Here is a 24,545-nt window from a genome sequence, read left to right as displayed (position 1 = left end):
ATGCAGGGGACGCGGGTTCGGGCCCTGGTCTGGGAAGATTCCACATGCCGCGGAGCAACTAGGCCCGTGAGCCACAATTACTGAGCCTACGCGTCTGGAGCCTGTGCTCCGAAACAAGAGAGGCTGCGATAGTGAGAGGCCCGCGCACCGCGATGAAGAGAGGCCTCCACTTGCCGCAACTAGAGAAAGCCCTTGCACAGAAACGAAGACCCAATACAGCCAAAAATAAATAAATAAATAAATAAAATTAAAAAAAAAAAAAGAGCTCATACTATGTGCCAGCCCCTTTATGTTTACCAGCTCATTTAATACAACAATACTATAAAGTAGATATTTATTATCATTGCTGTTTTATAGATGAGGAACAGATTCAGAGAAGTGAGGTAATTTCCTCAGAGACTTACAATGAGAGGTAGAGCTAAAATTTGAAATAGTCTTTCTCAGTCCAAAAATGCATGTTTTTACATTATTTCAAGTTGCCTCCGGTCAAATAGTGTGTGCATTGGGACAAGGGCTTGGCAGATGCCGAGGGTCATTTGCACACTTCACTGGAAAACTCAGATGGTCTGATCTGTCCAGACCGAGGAAGGCCTGGCTGATAAGATGCCAGTTGCTACCCCTGTGTGATGACCACCAATGAGCAAAGAAGGGAACAAGGAAGGAGAATAAAATCAAGTACCAAAGCTCACACGTGTGAACAACAGTGACCCAGACGTGTCTCTCCCCACTCAGAAACCATTCACCCACCTGTTCTTTTCCCTAATATGTATTGAGCATTATTAGATCATAGGCCCTCAACCAGGGCTGGGGGTACAGAGGGGAGCAGAAAGAGACACAGTGCCTGTGCTCATCGGAGAAGGTAGACCAGTGCGGGTGGCAAGCAGGAATCAAATGATCACATGGAATGTGTAGAGTTACAGCTAGGATAAACACTGTGTAACAGTTCAGTGATTCCACTGCCTGGACTGAGAAAGTCCACTCCTACCCCTCAAGCTGTGCCCAGTGTGGCTCTAAGTCAGCACTGGGACTCTCCCTGATGGAGTCACACCTGTCTACTCACCTTCTCCAAATAGTCCTAAGCTCACCTGTCACAGTGCCTTTCTATGCTCACACCATTTCCTCAGCCAGGACTACCTTTGTCCCTCATCACTACCTGCTAAAATCCTGCTCTCGTCACCCAAGCAAGTCTGACTCTGGGGCCCCACTTTTAAAGAAAGGACTCAGGATAGCTTATCCTAATTGCAACTGAGAACTCCCCTTTTAAGTTTACCTCAAAAGGAAGGAAGAATGAGTACCATGGCCACCACTTTATCTACACAGGGCTGTTTCCTTCATTCAGAGTTGTTAGATCTGGGACCAACGGATGCTCCAGAGAGTTTATGAACCCCTACGTTGTATGCAAACATTTGTTTGCACATGTGACATTTTTCTGGGAATTGTGTCTTCAGGAGACACTGGGTGGCTCTCTGGCATCCATCCACCAGAGGACAAAGCCAATACAAGAGGGAGAGCCAACCTGAAGGACCAGAAAGACACAGAGCCAGAGTCTTAATCAGACTGTGCTTTGAGCCTTCCCTGCCTCTGGACATTTTAAATTCTGGGTCGATACCTGGTTAAGAAGGAAGAAGGGGAATGGAAGAGAAGGGAAGGGAAAAGAAGTGGAGAAATCCTACCTATTCATGAAGTTCTTTCTGAAAAGCCACTTCCTCCTTCATGGTTTCTTCAACTGCCCAACATGGAATCAATTCCTCCCTCCTCTGGGCTCTACTAGGCAACTCACTTGCCCCTCTAGCAGAACACTGTACTGCCTTGTACTATGGTCAAGCATCTCAAGGGCAGGTTCTAGGTCATCTGTGTGTTTTTATTTCCAGCAGCACCTAGCACAAACTCTGGCAAAAGGAGAGAAAGAAGGGAAGGAGAGAGAGAGAAAGAAAATATTTTTCAGATACCTAGTAGGTACCAAGATCTGTACTAGACAATTTCCCATCCATTATTTTGTTTAACGAATAAATTTTATTTTTTAATGAATATATTTTAAGTATGTATTAATATTGCCATTTGTACAGAGGAGGAAATAGAGCATTCAAAGAGTTGAGTGTGTTGCCCAAGGTCACACAGCTGGTAGGTGGTAGAAGTGATACTGGAGATCACCTGGCTAATTATTCTCACTGAGCATCACCCTGCCTTTGTGACTGTTGCGTTGTTGAGCTAACAAAATTCCAGGAGAGTCTGAAGAGGCCTTATGAGGCGAAGGGTGAGTGGGGGTTCTCCAAGTTGCCTACATTCCCTCCAAAATATGCTTCAATAAACACTTTTGAGTTTGACGGTTGTGTAGGGCAGCATCATGGGATCCCAACCAATGGCTGGGAAACTGCTGATGTGCAGGGCAGTCATGGGGACAAGAACTTGTTCTCTTTAAAAATATCTGGTTTTGCTTCTTCATATTTAAGATTATTTAGGACTTTAGGGTAAGTTTTCTGTCTCAGCCTGTCCCAGTGACACATGAACTTGTTTATTAAAGCTGAGTGATGACAGATAATGGCAACAGATAGTCAACTTCCTATTTGGGAGAACATGTGAGTAAAAATTTACACCCAGGCACTTGACTCTCTAACAGGGAGACTAAAAATACAATCAAAGAAACCACTTGAAACATGGTTGCAGTTCCCATGAGAAATGTCTGCCTCAAAGAGAATGCACCCCTCCCTCCCCATCTCTACTGCCCCTCTTCTGCTTCCCTTTATGCTCTCCAAAACCAGGCATCCTGAAGAACTTCACCACTGTAATTCCACAGCTCACTAGAGGTTCCTACCACTCCAGAATAACTGAAGTACTATTTTGGTCCAAATCAGGGATTCCATTGACCATAGTCCCTACGTGGCCTTGGAGTTCTTGCAAAGGGTCTATAAAGACATTGATATTCTTACCTTCAAGTCCCAACAAATCAGTATATGTGAAGAGTGTGTTAGCTGTTGATGAGATGAATAAAATTCAAATTTATTTGAAAGTGTTTCTGAATTCATTGTGAACTTTTGTCACTATTTTTGTCTTACCAGAGAATAGATACTAAACGTAAAGCCATTCTCTTGTGAGGTCTGTATTGGTATTAAAGAGGGGTCTTCATACAAATTGTAAATTACCACTGATCCCAATCTTCCACCTTTGCCTCTCCCTCCCTCTCAAGCCAGACACCCGCCTCTGACTCTGCAGGAATACACTCTCCCACCCCTTGGATGGCCTCTGCTCCCTCCAGACTTTCAGTCCTTCCTCTAGACTTGACTGAAAGGTCTGCCGGTTCCTGGAAGCTATACAGGGTGGGCAGGAAAGGAAGGAGCTAAGACCTGCGAAAGGCCCACTCACTAAGGGGGGCAGGTTCTGGGGGACTGGGGCACTTAGAGGTGCACCCACCTCAGAAGTGGAATCAGAGGGAAAGGGGAGGGGCAGTGCCCAAGGGAGTGGCAAGTTTGGTAGAGACTCAGGCAACAGACAGCCCCTGAGTGCCCAGAGGACATAGTGGGGGCTCCAACAGGCTAGCAGGGTGCAACAGGGGATATATGTGGGCTACACTAAGATTCAAGGGGATACATGTGGGTCACACTAAGATTCAAGGGGCAAGTCACAGCTGCGGCTTAGTGACTCAGCCCAGGGAGAGGGTGAAGGCCAGGGAGGGACATCACTGTAAGGATTAAATAGAATGATTGTGTCTGGGACGTGGTTGAGGCTCAGGATGTTGGGGAGTTGAGTATGTGTGCATGTGTGTGCGTGTGTGTGTGTGTGTGGACACGTGAGTAGGGCACAGAAGAATGTACCTAAGCAGGAGCCAAGTCCTGAGAAGCAGGTCTATGAATGCAGACAGCTGCAATAGGTGGGGTAGCAGGTAGAGAAGGTGAAACCTTAAGTCTTTGCTTACAAGTTCCTTCTGCCTAGAATACGTTCCCCCAAACCCAACTGCCACTTGTTGAAATCCTACCCATTCTATGAAGTCCACCTCCTTCAGAGCCAGAAATTTCTCAATTTCTACATTCTGCCTTGGGGTCTGGAAGCTCATTGGGAATCCTCGTTTTTGAGGCTTCAAGGGTAGTAAATGGAGGCAGGTACAGGAGCCAGAAGTTCTGGGTTTAGACCCCAGATCAAAGCTCCACCACTTGATGAGCTGGACTCTCTCTGAGCCACAGTCTCCTCATCTGGAAAACGTTGGGAATAATAAACCCACCTTACAGGCTCATTAGGAGGGTGTTACCTGGCTTGCTCACTCTCAGAAATACTGTCAATATCAAATGGGATCATGTAGGGGAAAGAAAATGATAAATTGCTACTTAAATGTGATTTATATTTACAATTTTTATCTTTATTTCCCTTTGATAGTGTCTCACAAAGTGCCTTGAACATAGCAGATACTCAGTAATTTGTGGTAGTTAGGTAGCAGAAAAAGTCAGAATCTGGTAGCAACGTGGATTGTATTACAGCTAAAACCCCACATCCCACTTCCTTATTCCACAATCTATAAACAGCAACTAGGGCATTCCAGGCTTACTTACTCAGGGAAGGGTGAAAGGGTAGATGAAAGAAGACAGTTTTGGCTTTTGTGTTTCTAAATACACTTTTAGAACTTACACTAGAAAAATAGTTTTGAAACACTGATTAGTGGTAATAACTGGGCCCTTTGACCTTCAAAATCCAGAATCCTAAAGAGTGTGTGCAAAGGTTTATGCCAAAACAGTAGAAATAGGAGAATGGATGATAATATAAGAGTCAGCTTTTCCCACACTGGAGGAAATAACGATTCTCAGGCCTGAAAGAGAGAGGAGAAAGGGGAAGTCTAGTAATGGAGTGAGAAGCAGGTGTGGGTCCCTGGGATGGTTCCTCTGTCTCAGTGCAGGCCAGAACTCCAGAGTAAGGGGGATGCTGGAAGCCCTTAGAGGCTGTGGATATGAGAACAAAAGAACATGTACCCCGACTGCCGAGATGAAATCAGAAAAGCAGCAGGCCAGTAGAGCAGCAGCAGAAGAGAAACTGGAGTGTGTTGTTTCTAGACAAAGCGGGCCTAGGGCAGCTGCTCCGAGTTCTCCACAGTTCCAGATTGGCACAGGAGAGGAAACGGATGCTTCTTGTGTTGCCCCTGAGAGGGACATGGAAATACTGAGAGGATTGGCAGACCTGAAGAGGCCTTGAAAACAGGACAAAGAAAATGCAAAATGACCAGCAAGGACTGATGGCCAGAACCAGGTGGGACTGGGGACTTTCAGTTGATACCAATGGGGAAGGGGTTGATGATCGAGAGAGAGACCGATGGGAATTTAGACACTCCAGGAGGTGTCAGCGTGGACCAATGATGCAAATGACCATGGTAAGCCTGAGCCAGATACCCCTTTCTACAATGTTCTGGCACTGTGTAAATGCACTCTGCAAATATATAAGCAACCCAAATCCTGAATTGATAAGGCTTTCCTGAAGTGGGTTGTCATAAAGTTGACTACAGCTTCTGCCACTGGTAGAATGGGAAGCTCAGAATAGAGATTTAAGTTCGATGTTAGAAAAATAATAGGTTTAGAAAGACAAACATCATATGATATCACTTACGTGTGGAATCTAAAAAAATGATACAAATGAACTTATTTACAAAACAGAAATAGACTCATAGACATAGGAAACAAACTTATGATTACCAAAGGGGATGGGGGGTGCGGGGAGAGATAAATTAGGAGTTTGGGATTAACATATACACACTTCTATATATAAAATAGGTAAACAACAAGGACCTACTGTATAGCACAGGGAACTATACTCAATATCTTGTAATAACCTATAATGGAAAAGAATCTGAAAAAGAATATACATATATATACACATATATATGTATAACTGAATTACTTTGCTGTACACTTGAAACTAACACACTGTAAATTAACTGTATTTCAATAATAAATTAAAAAACACAAAAAAATAAAAGTAATAGGTTAAATCACACTTTTTTTTTTTGCACACCTGAGTTTGTAGCCTAAGATTTAGACCCCTATACTAATTGGAATTCAAGAAAAATACAAAATTCAAACACAGGCAAAACTAATCCATGGTGGCATGGCTAGAGTAGTAGTTACCCCTGGGGAGGTACTTCCTGGGGAGGGCATGAGGGAGCATTTTGAGATGCCAGGAATGCTCTAGAGCTTGATCTGGGTGGTGGTTACAAGGTTCTATACCTATATAAGAAAAATCATCAAGCTGTACACTTAAGATATGCACATTTTACTGAACGTAAGTTATACCTAAAAATTTAAAAGAGCAAACATTGAGATCAAACACAGAAATGCAAAGTTAAGAGAGATGCTCTGTGGGCAGCAGCAGGCTCACTGGGGAGACACCTGGGAACCCCAAGTGTCCAAGGTTCCCCAGAGGGAGTTGGCTAAAAGGGTTTGCAGCTGTGCTGGTCACAGAGCACCATACTACAGGCCCCAGCTGCCTTCAGGATCATGGCTTGTTTCAGGCCTCGCCCTGAGGGGTGGACACAGTATGTGCAGTGAAGAACACACAGGCTATGCACAGGAGTTAACTCAGCCTCCGCCTTTTCATTAGCCGTGAAGCCCTGAGCATTTCCTCAGCATTGTTGAATCTTATTTCCCTCATCTATAAACTGGGGGTAAAAATACCTACCTCATTTTAAATGAGATAATACAGGCAAAATAGTTGTTCTGAAATACTCGAAAACGGCAACCATTACTGTCCTGTAGACGCAGGAAATTAACCCTGATTTCTTAACACTCACAGTAGCCACACAGTATCACTGATTGACAAGGGGAATGTGTGGGAGAGGGTGCATCAGACAGTCAACAGGTTGATTTTATCTGGATGGTGGTAAAGAAAGCGTTGGGTTGGTTTTCTTGCCTAGATCAACTGGCTATTCTGATGTTGAGTAGACATAATCTGTGGGTCCCTGTCAATAAGAACAGAAATTCATCTGTACCTTACAGTAATGGGACCTACTTTTACCTAGGTGCCTGGCTCTTAGTAGGTGTTTAAAAATGAACAAGTATCAGTATTAGCCTGTGGAATACTTCCTCCTCTACTAGCCCATGGCATTTCCAAGAGCCAGAATTGGGCTTCTCAGTGTCCTGTTATAGGAGGTCAGACACATTTTGATGGCATCTTGAGCAGGTCCTCATATTCAGCTAGTGATGAACAACAAGAGCACCACATATTCACTGGCTCAACATGGTACATTTATGTACCATGTTCCAAGTACTGGGAAGCCAAGACGCCAACCCAGGCTATCAAGTCGGCCACTGACCACATGGCTACCTCATCATATAGGTCTCACCAGCATCCATCCTGTCATTAGCGAAAGATATAATAGGAAAATAAGCAATGCCAGGACTTTCACCAAAGTCCCCTCAGACTGCCACCATGGTGAAAGTTACATCACCTCCCCATGTGGTGCTGTGTAGACACCACATGGGCCTTCTCAGTCTCGGTCCAGATGATCAGGCTGACACTCCGACATCCCTCTTTCTTTCCTCACTTCAGCCGTAGGGACTCAGCCTGACCTCCTTTTTCATCCAAGCCCCTTCTAACCAGCTGCTCTGTATCTCGGGGATCCTTCCATCTGAGACTAAATGCAGGATGAGTATGGTCTCCCTGACCTCACATCTTCTTGCTGCCCTGAAGATAAGCTCACAAGCCCTTATTATTTCATGAGGTTTTAATAATAAAAATTAAACTAACAGATAAGGCAAACTTCCCCAAACAAACATGGCAAAGTCCTCCAAGATTAAAAAATTGCCCAAGTTTTTATAGTCATTGCCCCTGATCTGTAGTTTCTGACTACCTGGCTTATCTAGAACTCAGAAGCCTAAAAGTCCAGTTAAGGCAAGGGAGGGACCTTTTCTTCTCTGGAGCCTCCACTGGATTACAATCATCTTAAAATCCCTGCCTCACATGTGAACAGGTTCCTTGGGCCTTTTCTCTTAGGTGCTTCTCTTACTTTTACCTTCCCAAAAGCTACTTAGAGAAAATATGTTCCTCACCAAAATTGGCTACTAAATTGTAGCCAGGTTACTGCAAATCTCCTCAAGTGGGCAGATCATGCAGTACCTGACACACCCAAAGTTTCCTCCAAAGAAACTGTCTGGCCCTATGCCATACCTCACTGGACCAATGGGCCCTTGACCCAAGGGCAATCAGTGTTAACAGGCTAGCCACTCATGAAGTGGCCTCACGTGAAAACTCTTTTCAAAGAGCCATAGTGGTGATTGGCTTGGTCAACTGAATTCTCCCTTCTGCCTTTCTGGACTGGGAAATCCTGAGAGAGAAGCAATCAGTGTTTAATAGGAAGAGATTAAGAGGAGGCCTGAGAAGAGAAGCAGAAAATGAGAGAGCAGCTGAGTCACATCAAAGGTGTGAAAATTAAGAAACCTTTACTACTGGATGTCGTGGGGAAACCAAGATAATCTGATTCCCACTGATTTCAGTCCCACAGAGGTGGTATTGGCTTCTGTGGAAGTTCTAAAATGATAAAATAAAATGCCAAGTCTGGCACACTTTCCCTGAAAGGCAGGTATCATTGTCATCCTAATTTTACAAATGAGAAAGCTGAGTCTCAGAAAATTTAAGTAACTTGTCCACAGCCACACAGCAAATAAGTGACTGAACTGGGATATAAACCCAGGTTCCACCTGACTCCAAAGCCCATGTTCTTTCTGTTCCATCACCCTGCCTTATAAGAGACCATTACAGATAACTGTATATGTTTGATATCTAGAGAGACCCCAACAATATTATCCAGCATTGAAAAGAAGAAGACAGCTCTACACATGCTGACCTGTAACAACCTCCAAAAATTATCATGAAGCCAAATAAAGCAAGACGTCAAAATAGAGTGTTTACTGTGCCAACATTTGTGTTTAAAAAATGGAGGCAATGAGTGAGAGTGATAGATGCACATATACACTGTACGTGCATAGAACAGGAAGGACAGCAAGACAGGAAGAAAGAGGCTAAGAGTGAAGATGGCAAATGTTTCACTGTATCTCCTTATATTTCTGAATTTAGAATGGGCATATGTCTCATCCATCCAAAAGAGTAAATAGTATTTTAAAACCACAGAGTGATTTCAACAACCTATAAACGTCTGTCCCTTATGGTGCCTTCAGGCATGAAAATATTCCCCGTTTTCTATGTCTGAGACTTCAAAGCAAGTAGTCCAGAAACAATACCAATCAGAAAGCAAGTTAAACAGATGTCCAAAAGCTCACAGTCCTCTTCTCTTATTTTCATAAGAATTAACACTCACAGGAAAATGAATAAAATAGCCTCACAGAGAAACTTACTATTTTTTGCCAAGAAAGTAAGTAAGATTTGGAAAATTTTGAGGTGAGGGATTACCAGAATAGGAGAATCAACAACAAACAAAGCTTGCCGTAGTTCTATCCTGTCTCCATCTTCCTCTTCAATCCCTCTCATTAAAGCTCATTAAACTCGCCACTGAAGCTCACCACTTGGAGAAAATGAAAAGAAGAAGAAGACGGAGAAGACAAAACTTTATGCCAAAATAATCTCCAGGTATATTAAAGATTTAGGTATCAAATCTGTAGATGTAAAAAGACTAAATGAACTTATAAGTGAGTGAGTACATAATCAAGCAATGGGGAAGGTCTTTCTAAAAAGGCACACCAAAGGCAAAAACCATCAAGGAAATGATCAATAAACCTGACTAAATACTAGTTTTAAACTTTGTACATTAAAAAACTATAACTAAAAATTATGAGTCATATTACCAATGGAAAATATTTGCAACAGTATTACAAAAGATTAGAGTCTTTACTATCTAAAGGGTTTTTATAGGTCTCTTGAAAAATCACCCAAAACTGAAAGGAGAACAAGAAACAGAAACACAAACTCCATCCACAATGAAACCAAGAGACATCAGTAACCCCAAACCACACAATATAAAGACTCGTAAGTGACTTTGCTGAGAGGACAGAGGTCACAATAAATTTGTCCCTCAGAATCGAAAAAAGTAGGAATATTAAAGTCCCCCCAAACCAGGAAGACCAGTGTAGGTGGGAGCTGACAGCAGGGAGTTGGTTTAAGAAGTTAAGCCTCCTGGTTCTCCTCCTTACTTCTTGCAGTCTAACAACTCCCACTCCCGCTGGAAAAGACGATTTATCCTGTGGAGAAACGAGACCAGAAAGGTTCTGGACTCAGGGACACCAGAAACTGAAGAAGACACATGAGGACATCTTACTTAAAATAAAGGGGGTAAGCAAAGATTTTCACACACACCCACACCTACGTACCCAGTCCAGAATACATGCAGTTGTCTTATAGCCCCTGGCAAAAGACTGACGATCTTTACCTGGAGAAACTGAACAACCCTAGGAAAAGTTCAGCAACTACTGACATTTGAGGAACCCAAATAAAAAACTGGCAGGCCACCTGATAACCCTAGTAAAACTCTCTAGTCTGCTCGCTTCCCATTCTACTCCATGTGCACTGAGTTGAACCTAGTATATTAAGGTCTCAATATAAAATATGACTGGATAGCAAGGGTATTGGAGGAAACCCTCTGTAGTAGTTGAATGGTGGCTCCCCAAAATATATGTCAACGTCTTAATCCCAAGAATCTGTGACCGTTACCTTATATGGCAAAATAGTAAATGTTACTTTATATGGCACAAGGCATGATTAGGTTAAGTAGCATGAGAGGAGAAGCTTACCTGGTGGGCCCTACATGCAATCACATATATCTTTATAAAACACAGACACACAGGACACACAGAAGAGGAGGAGACAATGTGACATGACTGCAGAGATTGGAGTGGAGTGAAGAGATGCCAAAAAGCCACCAGAAACTGGAAGAGGGCAAAGAACAGATTCTCCGTTAGAGTCTCCACAGGGAGTATGGCCCTGTTGACACTTTGATTTTGGACTTCTGTCCTCCAGAACTGTGACAGAATACATTTCTGTTGCTTTAAGCCACCCAGTTTGTGGTAATTTGTTATGGTAGCAGTCCTAGGAAACGGATACGCCCTTTAAGATGAAAGTTGGAGACCTAAGCAAACACACAGAGTAAAGGAATTCAAAAGAAAGAGAAGGCAGAAGAAAACTTCAAACATATTATAATAGTCTCCAAGAAATAAGAGTAGGAATCTATTAAAATAAATAGCAAGGATATGGTGGCAGAAATTAAACACTCACAGAAGAGTTGAAATATACAGTTGAGAAAATCTCCTAGAAAGTAGAACAAAAAGGTCATTAGGAAAGAAAAGGTAAGAAAAAAATTAAATTAAATTCAGAAGGTGCGACACTTAACTAATAATAGCTCTAGAGCAGAGAATAGATAAAAGAGTTGGAAGGAGAGTATCAAAGAGAAAATACAAGAAAAGTTCCCAGAATTGAAAGACATGAATCTCCCAATAGAAGAACTGAACATAATGAATGAAAAAAGACCCAGAGCAATTGTAAGTGCTGTTGCAGAAATGAATCTATTGACATTAAAAAAAAAATGATGATAATACAATATGGATGAAATAGATGAAAAAACATGTGTCCAGTGGTAACCTATTCTTACAAAATATGTACATAATAGATAACAATATAGAGCACTGCCTACAAAATGTCAAAGAAAATTATTTTCAACCTTGAATTTTATACCCAGGCAAAATATCAATCAAATATGAAGGGAAAACAAAAATATTTTTAGACATTTAAGTCTCAAAAAATTTATCTCTTAAATACTCTTTCATTGTAAGATATTAAAGATTGTGATCCATTAAAATGTGGGAGTAGACAAGAAAGAAGATATGGGATCCAGGAAGAGAAAATCCAACTTAGAAAGGAGGTAAAAGGAACTCCCAGGACGACAGCAAATGGAACTCCCAGGATAACAGCTGTGCAACAGGCCTAGAGAGTGACCAGTTAAAATTAGAGCAGGAGGAGAGAGGGAAAAGAAGTTATCTAAAATTGATGCATCGAGAGATAACAGTGTACACAAATCATTTAGAAATCTGGAAGTAGATAAAAAAAGAAACATTTAAAAACATGTGAAAGTAATTGTTCCAGAAGAGTAGGCTGAAGGAGGGGGTGGGAATAGGAGATTACTTCTTCATTTTAAGACTTTTAGCTATAGTTTACTTTTTAAGCTTGTATTAGTTTCGTACGGCTGTCACAACAAATTACCACAAACTTGGCAATTTAACCAACCAGAAATTTATTCTCTCACAGTTTTGGTAGTCAGAGGTCTGAAATCAAGTTGTCAGTAGAGTTGGCTCTCTCTGCAGGCTCTGAAGGAGATTCCTTTCCATGTCTCTCTCCTATCTTCTCTCTCCTTGGTATTCCCTGGTTTGGTTGTTTTACTGACAAGGAAACTGGAGCACAGCAAAATTATGAAATACACCCAAAGTCACACAGCCAATAAGTGGTGGAGCTGGCATTTAAATCCAGCAGTCTGGCTCCAAGTTGTGCTATTACCACCCTGCTAGCTGCCTCTGTATAATCAATGCACAGAAAAGGACCTGGAAGTGTATATACTAAGGAAGCTGCCATATTGCCTCTGAATAGAAAGAGGTTGTAGGTAATTTTTATGTTCTTTTTGCTTGTATGGATTTCTAATTTTCTGAAATGAGTTTGTAATGTTACTACAATTTATAAATATTAAAAACTGCATTTTAAAAACAACATTATCTGCTCAGCCTATCATATAAGACCTACTTTCAGTTAGTGGGAAAAACAGGAAACCTTGTTACTAGATCCAACACTGTCACTCAAGGCACACAGTAAGTGCTTAATACAATTTGTATTCATTAAGCATCTACTCTGGTGTCAGACACTGTACTTGAAGCAATAAATGCTATTACTATTATTATTGTCAGTGTTACCTGTCCATCTTTAGACAAGTCAACAACACTTTCTGGACCCCAGGAAAGGATATTAGCATGAAGGTAACAATGACAACTGTGTTTTGATTGAATTATGGTGAATGGGGTGATTCTGCTCAAGCTTATTGGTCCTTTGGGGGGAAGTGATGAAGAAGGGATACTTGCCTTGTAAGAGAAATTTCCAAAGAAGCATAAAAGCTGAACTAGATAGAGTCCCTTCCAAAACACAAGAAGGATTTCCCTGAAGTTAGACTGGTGGCATAGTGGGTAGAGGGGATGAGTTGGGGATGTTGAGCATGAGGTTGCGGAGCCCCTCCCTCTACATAACAGAGGATGTTTCCCTGCCAGTGAGTAAGGCTGAGGGTTTAAGCAGATAAGGAGAGAGAAAGGACAAGGGGCTGGGCGAACAGCTGGTAATTGACTTGGCCACGTTGCCAGGTAAGGCGTGACCAGTCCTTTGGGAAGTTACTTGTTCTGTATCTTTAAAATGCCCTGAGGAAACTGAGACAAAATTGGCTAACACTGCAGAAACCCATTACTCAGAATCATCAGTGCTGTTGATTTTTCTCCCTCTTTACACTTTCTCTTCCTTGCTGGGCTTCCTAAATCCTGCCTAGACTCCAGCCTCACAAAGATAATCCAATTGCCCATGATCTTGACCCTAGACCCCTCTTTCCCCACCTTCCCAGACTTTGTTTTCTGTTCTCTTCAACTGCTGACCTACTGATGATCCAAGAGGATGCCAACTCCCAAACTCCGAAACCATGGACAAGATCTGATGCTTGTCTTCAGTCCCTGAGAATGACCTGGCCTGTCCCTGGACTCTGTTTATCATAAATCTCGACATCCTCAGTGGGATAATCTCTGTCATAACCCAATGGAACCGAGCTCAAGGTGTAATCTTAGACCTAGGCAAAGATGGTAATTGTGGATGCAATTGTGATAATTGTGGATGCAATTGACATAATCTGTGGGTCTAATTATTTTATGAAGCTAACTATAATTATTATAATCAGTCTGAAACAAACACAGTTAAATGCAAACAGTAAAACTTAATTCTGAGGGTTCTCTATTCATCTTCCATGACACCCCTCATGAGAAGTGCTCTTCTTTCACACCCACCACAAATTGCTGAGCAGCGAAGTTCCTGCTTCCCCTGGAATCTAGACACTGCTCCCTGAGAGGCTGCATGGTATAGTGGCATACATGTGGCCCCTGGGCTCAGAAAGCCCAGGGTTCAAATCACAGCCTTGTGTCTTATTCTCTATGTGCCTTGCTTTCCCCACCTGCAAAGTGGGGGAAAGTAACTATCCCCCTGGGTTGTGCTAAGGAGTAGAAGGTACATATACGAATTGGTGACTGCAGTCCCCACTCCGATTAGGCTTCTATACATTGTAGTCCTTGTTCCTGGAGTCAGGAACCAAGTGTAGGTTCTAGGCACCAAGCTCCCCTGGCTTCATCGCATTAAGGGGTCAATGACTCAGCTCTCCACTCCCCGGGAAATTTCAAGTAAGCACAAGCCCAGCTGAGTGTGTATGTGTGTCCCAGGTACAGGCCTGGGAGCCAGGCCAGGCAGGTCTCCAGAGAATTGCTGCTTTCTTCTCTCCAGAGGAGAGCACTGGGCCTGTTTGTTCACACACCTGGAAAAGGTTAGCAGCTTCCAGGACCCGCTGGACGTTCTGCTTGGTGATCAGCGCCTTGCTGGTGTACGTGTAGTCCAGAAGAGTGTGCATAGTCTCCGGGTCGACCCCTTTGATGATGATCCTCTCCTCATACTTTTCCTTTAGATCATTGCAGAACATGGCCCTGGGAGAGAGATGTGTGAATGTGAGTCCAACCGTGACCCTTGGTTCCAAATCTAAACAGACCCCCTTCAGACCTGTCTGCCCCCATGGGACAGTGAGGTTCCCAAGGTCGGGGCCTGGAGCGATTGCTCTCCGTCCCTCAGCACCCAGGACCCACCAGACGTTCCATGAGTGCTTACTGAACTAACGTGCCCTGCTCTGCTGGGCCCAGGTGTCATCCCCAAGGCAGTCCCAGATCTGAAGGGACACCAGGAGCCCTACTGGAACACCTGGTAGGATCTAGAGCTCCTTTATATTGGCCTAAAGTGTGGAATTCTTCCGGAGGCTTGTGACAATGCCAAAGCCTTTTCCCAGAAACTGTGCTAACTGAGGCAGTATCCACCAAGGTGGAGTGCTGGTGACAGAGTGTACTTTCTAGAGCTGGGACTTCCACCCCAACACAGATGGGATTATACCCCTAAATCCTGTTCCTACTCCCTTTGCCTCACCGCCCATTTATCTCTGGAAATCACTCCTCAGCTTCTTTCCCCTATTTCCTCATCTACAAAACAAAGGTAACTGCTGTGGTTTTCCAGGAACAAACATCAAAAAGTCAGGAAGAAAGACATTGAGAAAAGAGAGAGAGAAAGAGAGGAAGAAATCACTTGACAAGCTGATTTTTTTGTTTGTTTAATTTATAATTTTTGGCTGTGTTGGGTCTTTGTTGCTGTGCGCAGGCTTTCTCTAGCTGCGGCGAGCGTGGGCTACTTTTCATTGTGGTGCGCAGGCTTCTCATTGTGGTGGCTTCTCTTGTTGCGGAGCACGGGCTCTAGGCGTGCGGGCTTCAGTAGCTGTGGCTCACAGGCTCTAGAGCGCAGGCTCAGTAGTTGTGGCGCACGGGCTTAGTTGCTCTGCAGCATGTGGGATCTTCCCGGACCAGGGCTCGAACCTGTGTCCCCTGCATTGGCAGGCGGAATCTTAACCACTGCGCCACCAGGGAAGCCCTGACAAGCTGATGTTTGAACCTGTTGTTTTAGCCCATGAGATCTTCTCCCCAGGTCTCTCTCCGTCCTTCTTCCTGTCTTTGTTTTAATCAATAATAATCTTCCTACCCTTCTCCCTCCTCTTTTCTCCTCTCTCAACTGGCCTCTTCCCCCTCCCCAACAAGAATATGACAGCATGACACAGACAGCAATTGTGAATTCTGCAAAGTTAACAAATGCCAGCCTGGAACCAGAGGAACAGTGGTGTCATTTGGGCAGATGACTGATTTACAAGCCAGTTTTTTCAGCCATAAAGTCTCTTGGCCAGAGGGGCACAGAGCCATCTGTGGAACCACACATGTTGTAAGGTGAGGTCATGAAGCACCCAGCTGGCTGCCTCCTGATTCCACAGCGAACCCTGCCATCACGGCAACCACACAATTTCTTCCCAGCTCAGCCTCTCTTCCTGGGAGGAGTCAGACAACCTCACTCCCTAAAACCTCCCTTTGAGTCTCTAGAGCAGAGCTGCCCAATAGAAATATGATGCAAGCTGTATGTGTAATTTAAAATTTTCTAGTAACCGTAATTTTTACATAAAAAATAAGAGATAAAATTAATTTTAATCTTTTATTTAACCTAATACATACAGAAATATTATCATGTCAACAGGCAGTAAATATTTTTAGTTATTAATGAGATAATTTACATTCTTTTTTTTCATACTAAGTCTTCAAAATCCCTCAGGTATACCTTACACTTAAAGCACATCTCGATCCAGACCAGCCATAATTCAAACGTTCAATAGCCACATGTGGCTAGTGGCCACTGTAGTGGGCAGCGCAGCTCCAGAGTATCCGTCCTGAACTCTGCTGTTGGGTCACCCAGATCTGCAATCATCTCAGGGGGTAAAGTGAATGTTACCCACATGAATGTCGTGTACATGAATATATGGGTAACAGGACATTTAGCAGGAGAGGGTGGGCAGTGATGATGGGGTCAAACGAAGCTTCATGTAACTGAGGCAACATGTCAGTGGAATCCTACCAAAGTGAAATTTAGAAGTACCCCCTTCACCTAAAATGTGATTTTAAAATTCGTAGAAGGTGAATTTTGTTGAATCTGCATGATCTCAAACATTCTAATGAAAACTGAAAAAGTCTACTGTAGAGATGTTTTAATATTAAATGAGATAGGTATATAAATTGTCTAATTCAATGCCTTGCACTTCAAGGGGCTCTTCTGAAGCCTATGTATTTTGGGGGTCCCATGTGACATGATTATTGGGATCTCTGGGATCATTTGGACTCTTGATCAGGCTGTCACTGCTAGACACAGCTTCTGAATTCTCTTGGAATCAGTCACTGAATAACATCCTGGCCCAGCTCAGCCAATACTTAACTGGGTGTCTGGAATCCCCTGAAGCCAACCCTCAATAGCTAGTGATGTGTTAGGGGTCTGGGGGAGCAAGATGAGGGAGGGGAGGAGGCCAAGAAAAACAGAAGGCATACAGAAAGTCACTTTGACCTAGTCCTGCAAGGGCCCTCTGGAGAATACATTCCAGAGTTGTCCCAAAAAGAGGCAAAGAACCTGGGCTGTGATACTCCCGCACCTTGTGACAGCCTTAGTTACAGGCCACCCCAGGAGCAGGTAAATTCTCAGGCCCTTCTGGGTTTTGATGTGTGTGGGTGTGCATGTGCACAAGCAGCGTGATTCCAGGAGCCTAGGGGAGGGTGGGAAGAAGAGCTGCAGTGCTGGCTTTTGGAAGGTGGAGGGGCTGGGCTGTCTAGGCTCTGACGCTAACTCACCACGTGACTTTGTACAAGGGAGCAAACCTCAGTTTCTTCTCCTGTGGAATGATATAACAATAGCCCTGACCCCAGTGAGCTGCTGGGAAGAATAAGATAATTACCACTCACCAAGTGGCTGGAACAATACCCAGCACTCTCTAAGGGAAGGCATCTCAGACCAGGTCAGAGGAATCTCGGCAGGCTGTGGGAGATACTCGGAGCAGGCAGCCGACCGCACTCTGACTCACAAGCCGGGACCTGCCAGCGTTGGGCTTGGTCCAGTCAGGTCCCTGCACGGCTGTGCACCACCCATTCAGCATAGAATTAGGGCTAGGGCTTCTCACAAACTACCTTAGAGACACTAGCATGGTGTGGGCACACAGTAGGAGCTCAATAAATGTTCATGGGAGAGAGAGGAAAGGAAGTGCTCCAAAGACTGTCCTTCCTCTGGGGCTTTTTTGACCTGGTTTGGGTCCCAAAGTCCCAGCATTTCTCTGCTTTCCTCTGAGACTTTTTCACTGATTTTCTGCCACCTAAATAAACTCTCCTGGGCCCCAGACACCGTGCTGAACACAGATAACATGAAACTAAGGAGAAAACTACATATTTCTCGTAGACCAAACTCCTAGGCCTCCTGCTGCTCTCCAGGAGATCCATGGATACACTTTAGCAAAGTTGGGAACCCCTGGGCAAAATGGGCCATCCCTAGGTTTCCACTTTAATAACAGTAATCTCTCACATTTATGTGTATAGCCTTTGTAGGGCAAACAGCATCATCTCTTTTGATTATTATACCCATTTTATAGGTGATAGACTGAGGTAAAAGTTAAGTGAATTGCCTAGGACCTTACAGGTTGTCGGCAATAGAATGGGGACCAGAACCTAGGACTTTGGGCTCTTAGTCTGGAGCTCACCAGTGCACTAAAATGAAGAAAATCAGCAGGAATCCAAAGCCATCTTTAGGGGGTCAAACTAAGTTTCACTGAGTGAACCAGACCACATTTTGCTCCCCAAGAGCACAGCTGGGTTAGTTACTAACCATTTCTCCCTTAGCTTTTACAGGAGGTAAATAAAATTTTTGTGTAATAACAATACTTTCTAGACAGACACTGACCAAGTCTCATGAGATTCTTGTAAAACAGAGGTGGCTATGAAGATCCTCTTTTTACAGTTAGAAATAATCTCAGAGTAGGGAGTCAGTTGCCCAATACTTCAGCAGTGAGTCAGTGCCAATCCCGAAATAGAGCTCATCTCCAACAACAGCCATAGAAGACAGCCATGGGCCCAAAAGTCTCCTGGAATGAAGTCAGGCCATGGCCCCATCACTCTGCCTGGGCTTCACTCCCCACCAAGCTCTGCCAACCTCACTCCTGACTTCATTCAGGTCTCTACTCAGACGTCCCCTCCTCAGGGTGACCATCCCTGACGCTCAGTCTAAAATAGTCACTCCCTGACATCATCTCCTTTGTTTTTCTTCATAACCCTGTAACAACCTGAAATTATATTACACATCTATTGTTAGCAAGTTTAATAATTGTCTCCCTGCTAGAATGTGAGCTGAGTGAGGGCAGGGGTTGTGCCATGTTCAACGCTATATCCCTGAGGCTAGAATAGTGCCTGGAACCTAGTAGAGACTCAGTAAATATCTGGAGAGAGAATAAATGAATGAATGAATGAATGAGCTTGTGCTTCTAGCCCTCGTATGTTTGCTTTTGACAGGAATCTGCACCTCCAAGAATTATCAAACACTCTCTGAAGGATGAGGCTGAAGAGGCTGCCCGTAGAGAACTCCCAGCACACCCCTGAGTCTAGGGCCTGGAGCTTAAAGAGGACACACCCACACCAGAACTTTCCACTCACAAATTCAATGAGTTCTTGATGCTCCGACAGTTCCTAAATGTCATCCACTCAGGATTTTTCAACAGCCCAGCTTCGCTATGGCCCACCCCCTCCCCAGGCCTCCACACCTGCCACTGAACTTCCTGCTTCCTGAACCTCTAACCCCAATCACAGACCTATAAACAAATATTCACCTCCACCACCCCCACTCTCTCATCCTTAGACCAGCTCCACCCATGCTGACCCCTGCTCTGTTCATCTTCTAATCCCTTCACCAACCCATTCATACCAGGAGCTAACTCTTCTGCATCAGTGAGGTATTCAGGGTTGGAAATAGCTCTAACACTGGTTGCAAACTGAATTAAATTCTACTTAAGGTTATATGTCTCTATGTATAAATTAGCTAAAAATATTTTTAAATTAGTAATCATGTGCTGCTCAAAGAACATTATATTGTTAAGAAAGGATTATTGGATATAAACCCAATATGGCCAATCAAAGGGGTTTCCACTCCAAAGGAAGCAGGGAGTCAGCAGATGCAAGGGTGACCTAGCAAGGGATGACATCACTATAGTTCCCCAGCACCTCTAAGCTGAAGACACCAAACCTTCCACCTGCCATTTCCTAGACAAAGGAAGTATGTAGACATTTGGCTCAGCCAAGTTTCTGACCTCAAGCTGTTCCCTAAGCCCTACCACGTAGACCCTGTCCCAACACATGAGTCCTGCCCACATCCTTGGCCTGCAGACACTCCAGCCTCAAGGACAGTGGGTCTCAAAGTATATTCCATGGATAGCTTGCATCAGAATTCCTGGGGTGTTTGCTAAGAATGCAGAATTCTGAACCTCACCCACCCTAGACCTACTGAATCAAAATCTCTGGCAGTGGGAATATGAACGCTATTCAGCTCACCCGGCCGCCACCCATAATTGTTTTGCAAACCAAAGTTTAAGAACCAATGCCCTAGAGAGAGGTCACCTCACTTTCCAACCCAGCTCCCCTTGGCTCACCCTGAGAATGAGGAGATTGGACAAAAGTCCAGGTCGAGGAAATAACTGGCTGTGGTTCTGGGACAGACATGTCCTTGAAAGTCTTCCCTCCCTGTAGATTCTCATCTTCTGAGATCCAGTCCTCCTAGAATTCCATGAGGCCTAGGGCTGGCCCCCAAATTGGAAGTGGGGATGGGGGTAGTACTCCTCTTCCACTTCCCAACCTGGTGGGGTTTTAGATGGAAGCAGGTCTTGTCCTGGCCTCTTAAGTCTTTCTCTAACTTAGCTGTTTATACAGAGCCCCCGCAGCTTATACTCAAGTAACACATTTCATTAGATGTAGTAGTTCTGAAACAGGATGTGGTGGCAAAACCCTATTAGTCACAAACAGTGCACAATTCCCTGTTCTTATCTGCTGTGCACATGTAAATCTCACACAACTGGAGGGATGTCTTCAGAGGAGGATTGGGAGGTTCATGGGCATCTCTCTTTCCACTCCAGAGACATGACTAACAGCACTTTGTTGTCTCTCTCTGGGGCCTGGAGTCAGCTCCCTGAATTCACAGCTGCTGGCTCAGTATTTGCCCCAAACTGACAGACGAGCTGGGAGCCCAGAGCTGCCCCCACCTGACTCTAAGCATCATCAGACCTCAGAAGAACTGCTTCTCCTAAGCTCCTTGCCCAAGTTCACCATTCCTCAAGGATGCTGAACATGTACCCCTAGGGGACCAGAACGCCAGCCATGTTTCTATAGAATCAGAGTCCCTCTCAGCCCTACTGGACCATTGCTGAGGCCTCTGCATGCCATGGATGGCCTCAGCCCATCCAAATTTGTGACAGAAAGAAGGGCTTGTACTGACCTGCAAGGTCAGGCAGGATCAACATCAGTCACAGCAAATGCTTGTGGCCAGAATTCAGCAATGATTCAGCCACAAAGATATAACGGAAAGTTCTTGTTTTGGCTGCCCAACATCATTCCTAATCACTTTAGGAGGAGGAACCAGATTTTCCTTTGGGGAACGACCCCTCCTCCAATACCAGTCTGGTAGGATGTCTCCCAAGCCACAGTGATTGGGTCACAGGTGGGCACAGGAAGAAGCCAGTCCAGTTGAAACCAATTCCAGAACTTTCTCTGGAATTATTGGGAAAGAGAAGCTCTCTTCCCACTGCAGTTGCTGAGCTGAGAGAAATAAAAGTTCAGAGCTGCTGGAGACCTTCTTGCTTCCATGTGTGAAGACCCCCCTGAGAGAGAGACCAACACAAAGGAGAGACAAGAGACAGACTGTGAAACTGAGCCCTGATCACATTATATGAGCACAATGATCCAACTAACCCTGAAACCAATACCACTGGACTTTTAAATCATGTGAGCAAATAAATTCTTTTTTTATATGCTTGAACCAATTTGAACTGAATATCTGCCGTTTGCAATGCACAGTCCTGACTGACACAAATGGACAAGAGAAATCCTGAATAAAAAATGGGACCAAATGCTAAAGAAGACTAAATAAAAAGTGCCCAGAAAAAGAAATGTTAAAGTACTCTCAACATTGCTATACAAGGCTCTTCACAGTCTGATCTGTGCACCACTTCCCCATCCCATGATGTATCAATAGCTAGCAGTTTCCAACATGTGCCTCTGTTTACATCAACACCTTTGGGCTGCAGACAGGACTCTCTATGTACACTCTATAGGGCCTATTTTTAATGTGTCTTTTCCCTCTATTAGATTCATGAGGATCTTAATGGCAAGGGTTGGATTTTATTTCTCTCTCACTTCTTATTTACTGGCCCATAGTAGGCACTCAATATTTGTTGGATGGATGGATGAAAAGGAAGCTACACATGCAGCTCAGTCCTATACTTGTTCCTGTAGGCCAAGTGGACTCCCCTTGTCTCCAAACCCACATTTCTCCTCTAACTGCCATGAGAATAAATAACAAGGACCTCCAAGACCAACTGATTGGAGCAAACTATGTGTGTGAAGAGCTATATTTTCCAGTGATTCTCCAAATCAGAACCCCAAGCCCATGGTGTTTATCCTAAGCCTTCCTATCTGAGATTTTACATTACAAAACATCGTGGTTGTTCTTCACCTTAATTTGCTTTTGCACATCTTCCACTTCCTCGCCCAAAGGTGAAACCTGGCTTCTGCTAACGAAATACCGCTTCCCTCACAACCCTCTTCAATGAGGTCTGCTCTGATTCTCACTTCCCTTGGTCTGGGAGCAGAGTCAACATTTGTGCTTGCTACACACTGCCACATCCTGACTAGGCTGTTGCCCTGGAGGCTCCTTGTCACTCTCTTTTTCCAAACATTTTCCATCTCAACCCCACCCCCCAGTACCCCACGTTGGTTTCCTTATGGCCTCCATGTCATTATCCAGAAATCAAGGATCAGCCTCTGCTTAGAGATATTTCTGAGCGTTCCCTGGCTCTGACCACTTAAAAACATGCGAACTGGTCCCAATCTTCACCACAAGGTATTCAAATGTTGAGGCTTCCCCAGTCCTAAAAGTTATCCCTACTGTGACAGGGCAAAGATGATCATATATGTGTTCCAGACTTCTCCCACCACCAGCTGCCACAGAGGAATCTGGACTGCCAGGCCTGTTCTTTGGGCTTTTATGATACAGAATCCAGAAGAAAGTGGGAGGACGAAAGGAGATCTTCTAGCTGGGGATGGAGAGGAGTTTTGAAGCAAGTGGCAAAGGAGGAGTTACCTCAGGCTGGGGTACCCTCAGGGCTGCCCAGACGGGGCCAGAGTTGGGGCTGACATCCATCTGCACTCACCAAGCCTTGAGCCCTGATGTGGACAGCAACAGTCCCCAGGGAAAGAAGCACATATTTCTAACTGGTCCACCCAGACAGAACTTTTAAAATTCATACAAAGATATCCTAAAAGCCAGCAGCGATCAGAGATGTGGATAAGAGAGGGGAACAGATTTTAATAGCTGTGGTGTGTGTCTCCCTCAAAGTGTTAAAAACGCACACACACCAGTTCAGAGCTTGAGTTACTTTGAAATTACTTGTTATGGGACTTCCCTGGTGGTCCAGTGGTAAAGAATCCGCCTTACAATGCAGGGGACGTGGGTTTGATCCCTGGTCAGGGAACTAAGATCCCACATGCCTCGGGGCAACTAAGCCTGCGTTCCACAACTACTGAGCCTGTGCTCCTCAACTAGAGAGCCCACGTGCTCCGGAGCCCGCATCACAACTAGAGAGAGAAAAAACCCGCACGCCACAACTAGAGAGAAGCCCGCACACCACAACTACTGAGCTCGCGTGCCTCAACTAGAGCCCAAGCGCCGCAAACTACAAAGCCCACATGCTCTGGAGCCCACGCACCACAACTAGAGAGAGAAAACCCGCACACTGCAACTAGAGAGAAGCCCACACACCACAACAAAGAGCCCACGCACCGCAACGAAATATCAGCATGCCTCAACGAAGATCCCGCGTGCCGCAACTAAGACCCAATGCAGCCAAAAAAATAAATTAAATAAATAAATAAATAATAAACAAATCTTTAAAAAAGAAAGAAAGAAAGAAATTACTTGTTCTGTTTCCAGGTTTTGCTCTACAATGGGGTGGCACGGGTGGGTGGAGGACTGATAAAATTACACTACCTTCTCTTTCTCCTTCCAGTCTTGAAGCTCAGAGAAGAATGGTTTGTCTTCCAGTCCCCCAGCCCTGCTTTCTTCCTCCCCTTCTCACCAGTCAGTGCTTCCCCCCTCCTTTCTGTCCGGCTCTCTGTTGTCTGGCTGCCTTGAGGGCCCTTAGAGAGGACTCAGAATGTCACTTGAGACTGTCTCCCCATCCCCACTGCCTCAGCCTTAATTCCGACCTCATTTCCTCTACCTGTAATTTCTGCAACCACCTGAGGGTCTCCCTAGATTATCAGGGCCTCCACATCACCGCCCAAAGGGCTAACAGAGTGGTTGGATCACTCTCCTCATTAAACACTCTTCCCCGGCTTCCCACTTCCTATAAGGTACATTTCAAACTCTCCATCCTAACCTAACAAACTTTTCATGCTACCCTACCCTGCCCATCTCTCTTGGCCTTCTTGGTCCACACATATTCTTTACTCCAACTTTAATCTTCTACCTGTGGTCCCTGTCGTTACGCTGCATGATACTTTCCCAGATGTGGCTTTTTTTGGCCTGGAACACTGCTCCCTTTCTCCCCTTTTCTTGGTCCCGTTGGCCCAATGCCTACTCATCATTTAAAACTCTGCTCAGATATCCCCTCCTCCAGGAAGGCTTCGCTAACTGCTTTTTCTCCAGTCTGA

The 24,545-nt window shown here is 44.4% G+C and overlaps 1 protein-coding gene across 4 annotated transcripts in view; it reads right to left on the bottom strand.

The window, feature by feature from the left end:
* Window positions 1–24,545, bottom strand: part of KLHL6 (kelch like family member 6) — a 120,708-nt gene that overhangs the window by 27,620 nt on the left and 68,543 nt on the right. For 2 of the 4 annotated variants that reach the window (XM_082394041.1, XM_082394040.1), the window contains exon 4: window positions 14,510–14,675. The exons of 1 other annotated variant lie outside the window; for it this stretch is intronic. In XM_082394041.1, coding sequence (XP_082250167.1) covers window positions 14,510–14,671 — 162 coding nt within the window. In that variant the 5' untranslated portion in view covers window positions 14,672–14,675. Of the gene's footprint in view, window positions 1–1,673; window positions 14,370–14,509; window positions 14,676–24,545 lie in introns of those variants that run through there. One more of the 4 variants, XM_082394042.1, reaches the window with a different exon arrangement.

Source organism: Balaenoptera borealis (genome assembly GCF_965194805.1).
Source record: "Balaenoptera borealis genome assembly, chromosome: 5".
NCBI lineage: Eukaryota > Metazoa > Chordata > Mammalia > Artiodactyla > Balaenopteridae > Balaenoptera > Balaenoptera borealis.
Note: the sequence above shows the minus strand (reverse complement) of the source record. Positions and strands in the feature narration are given on the sequence as shown.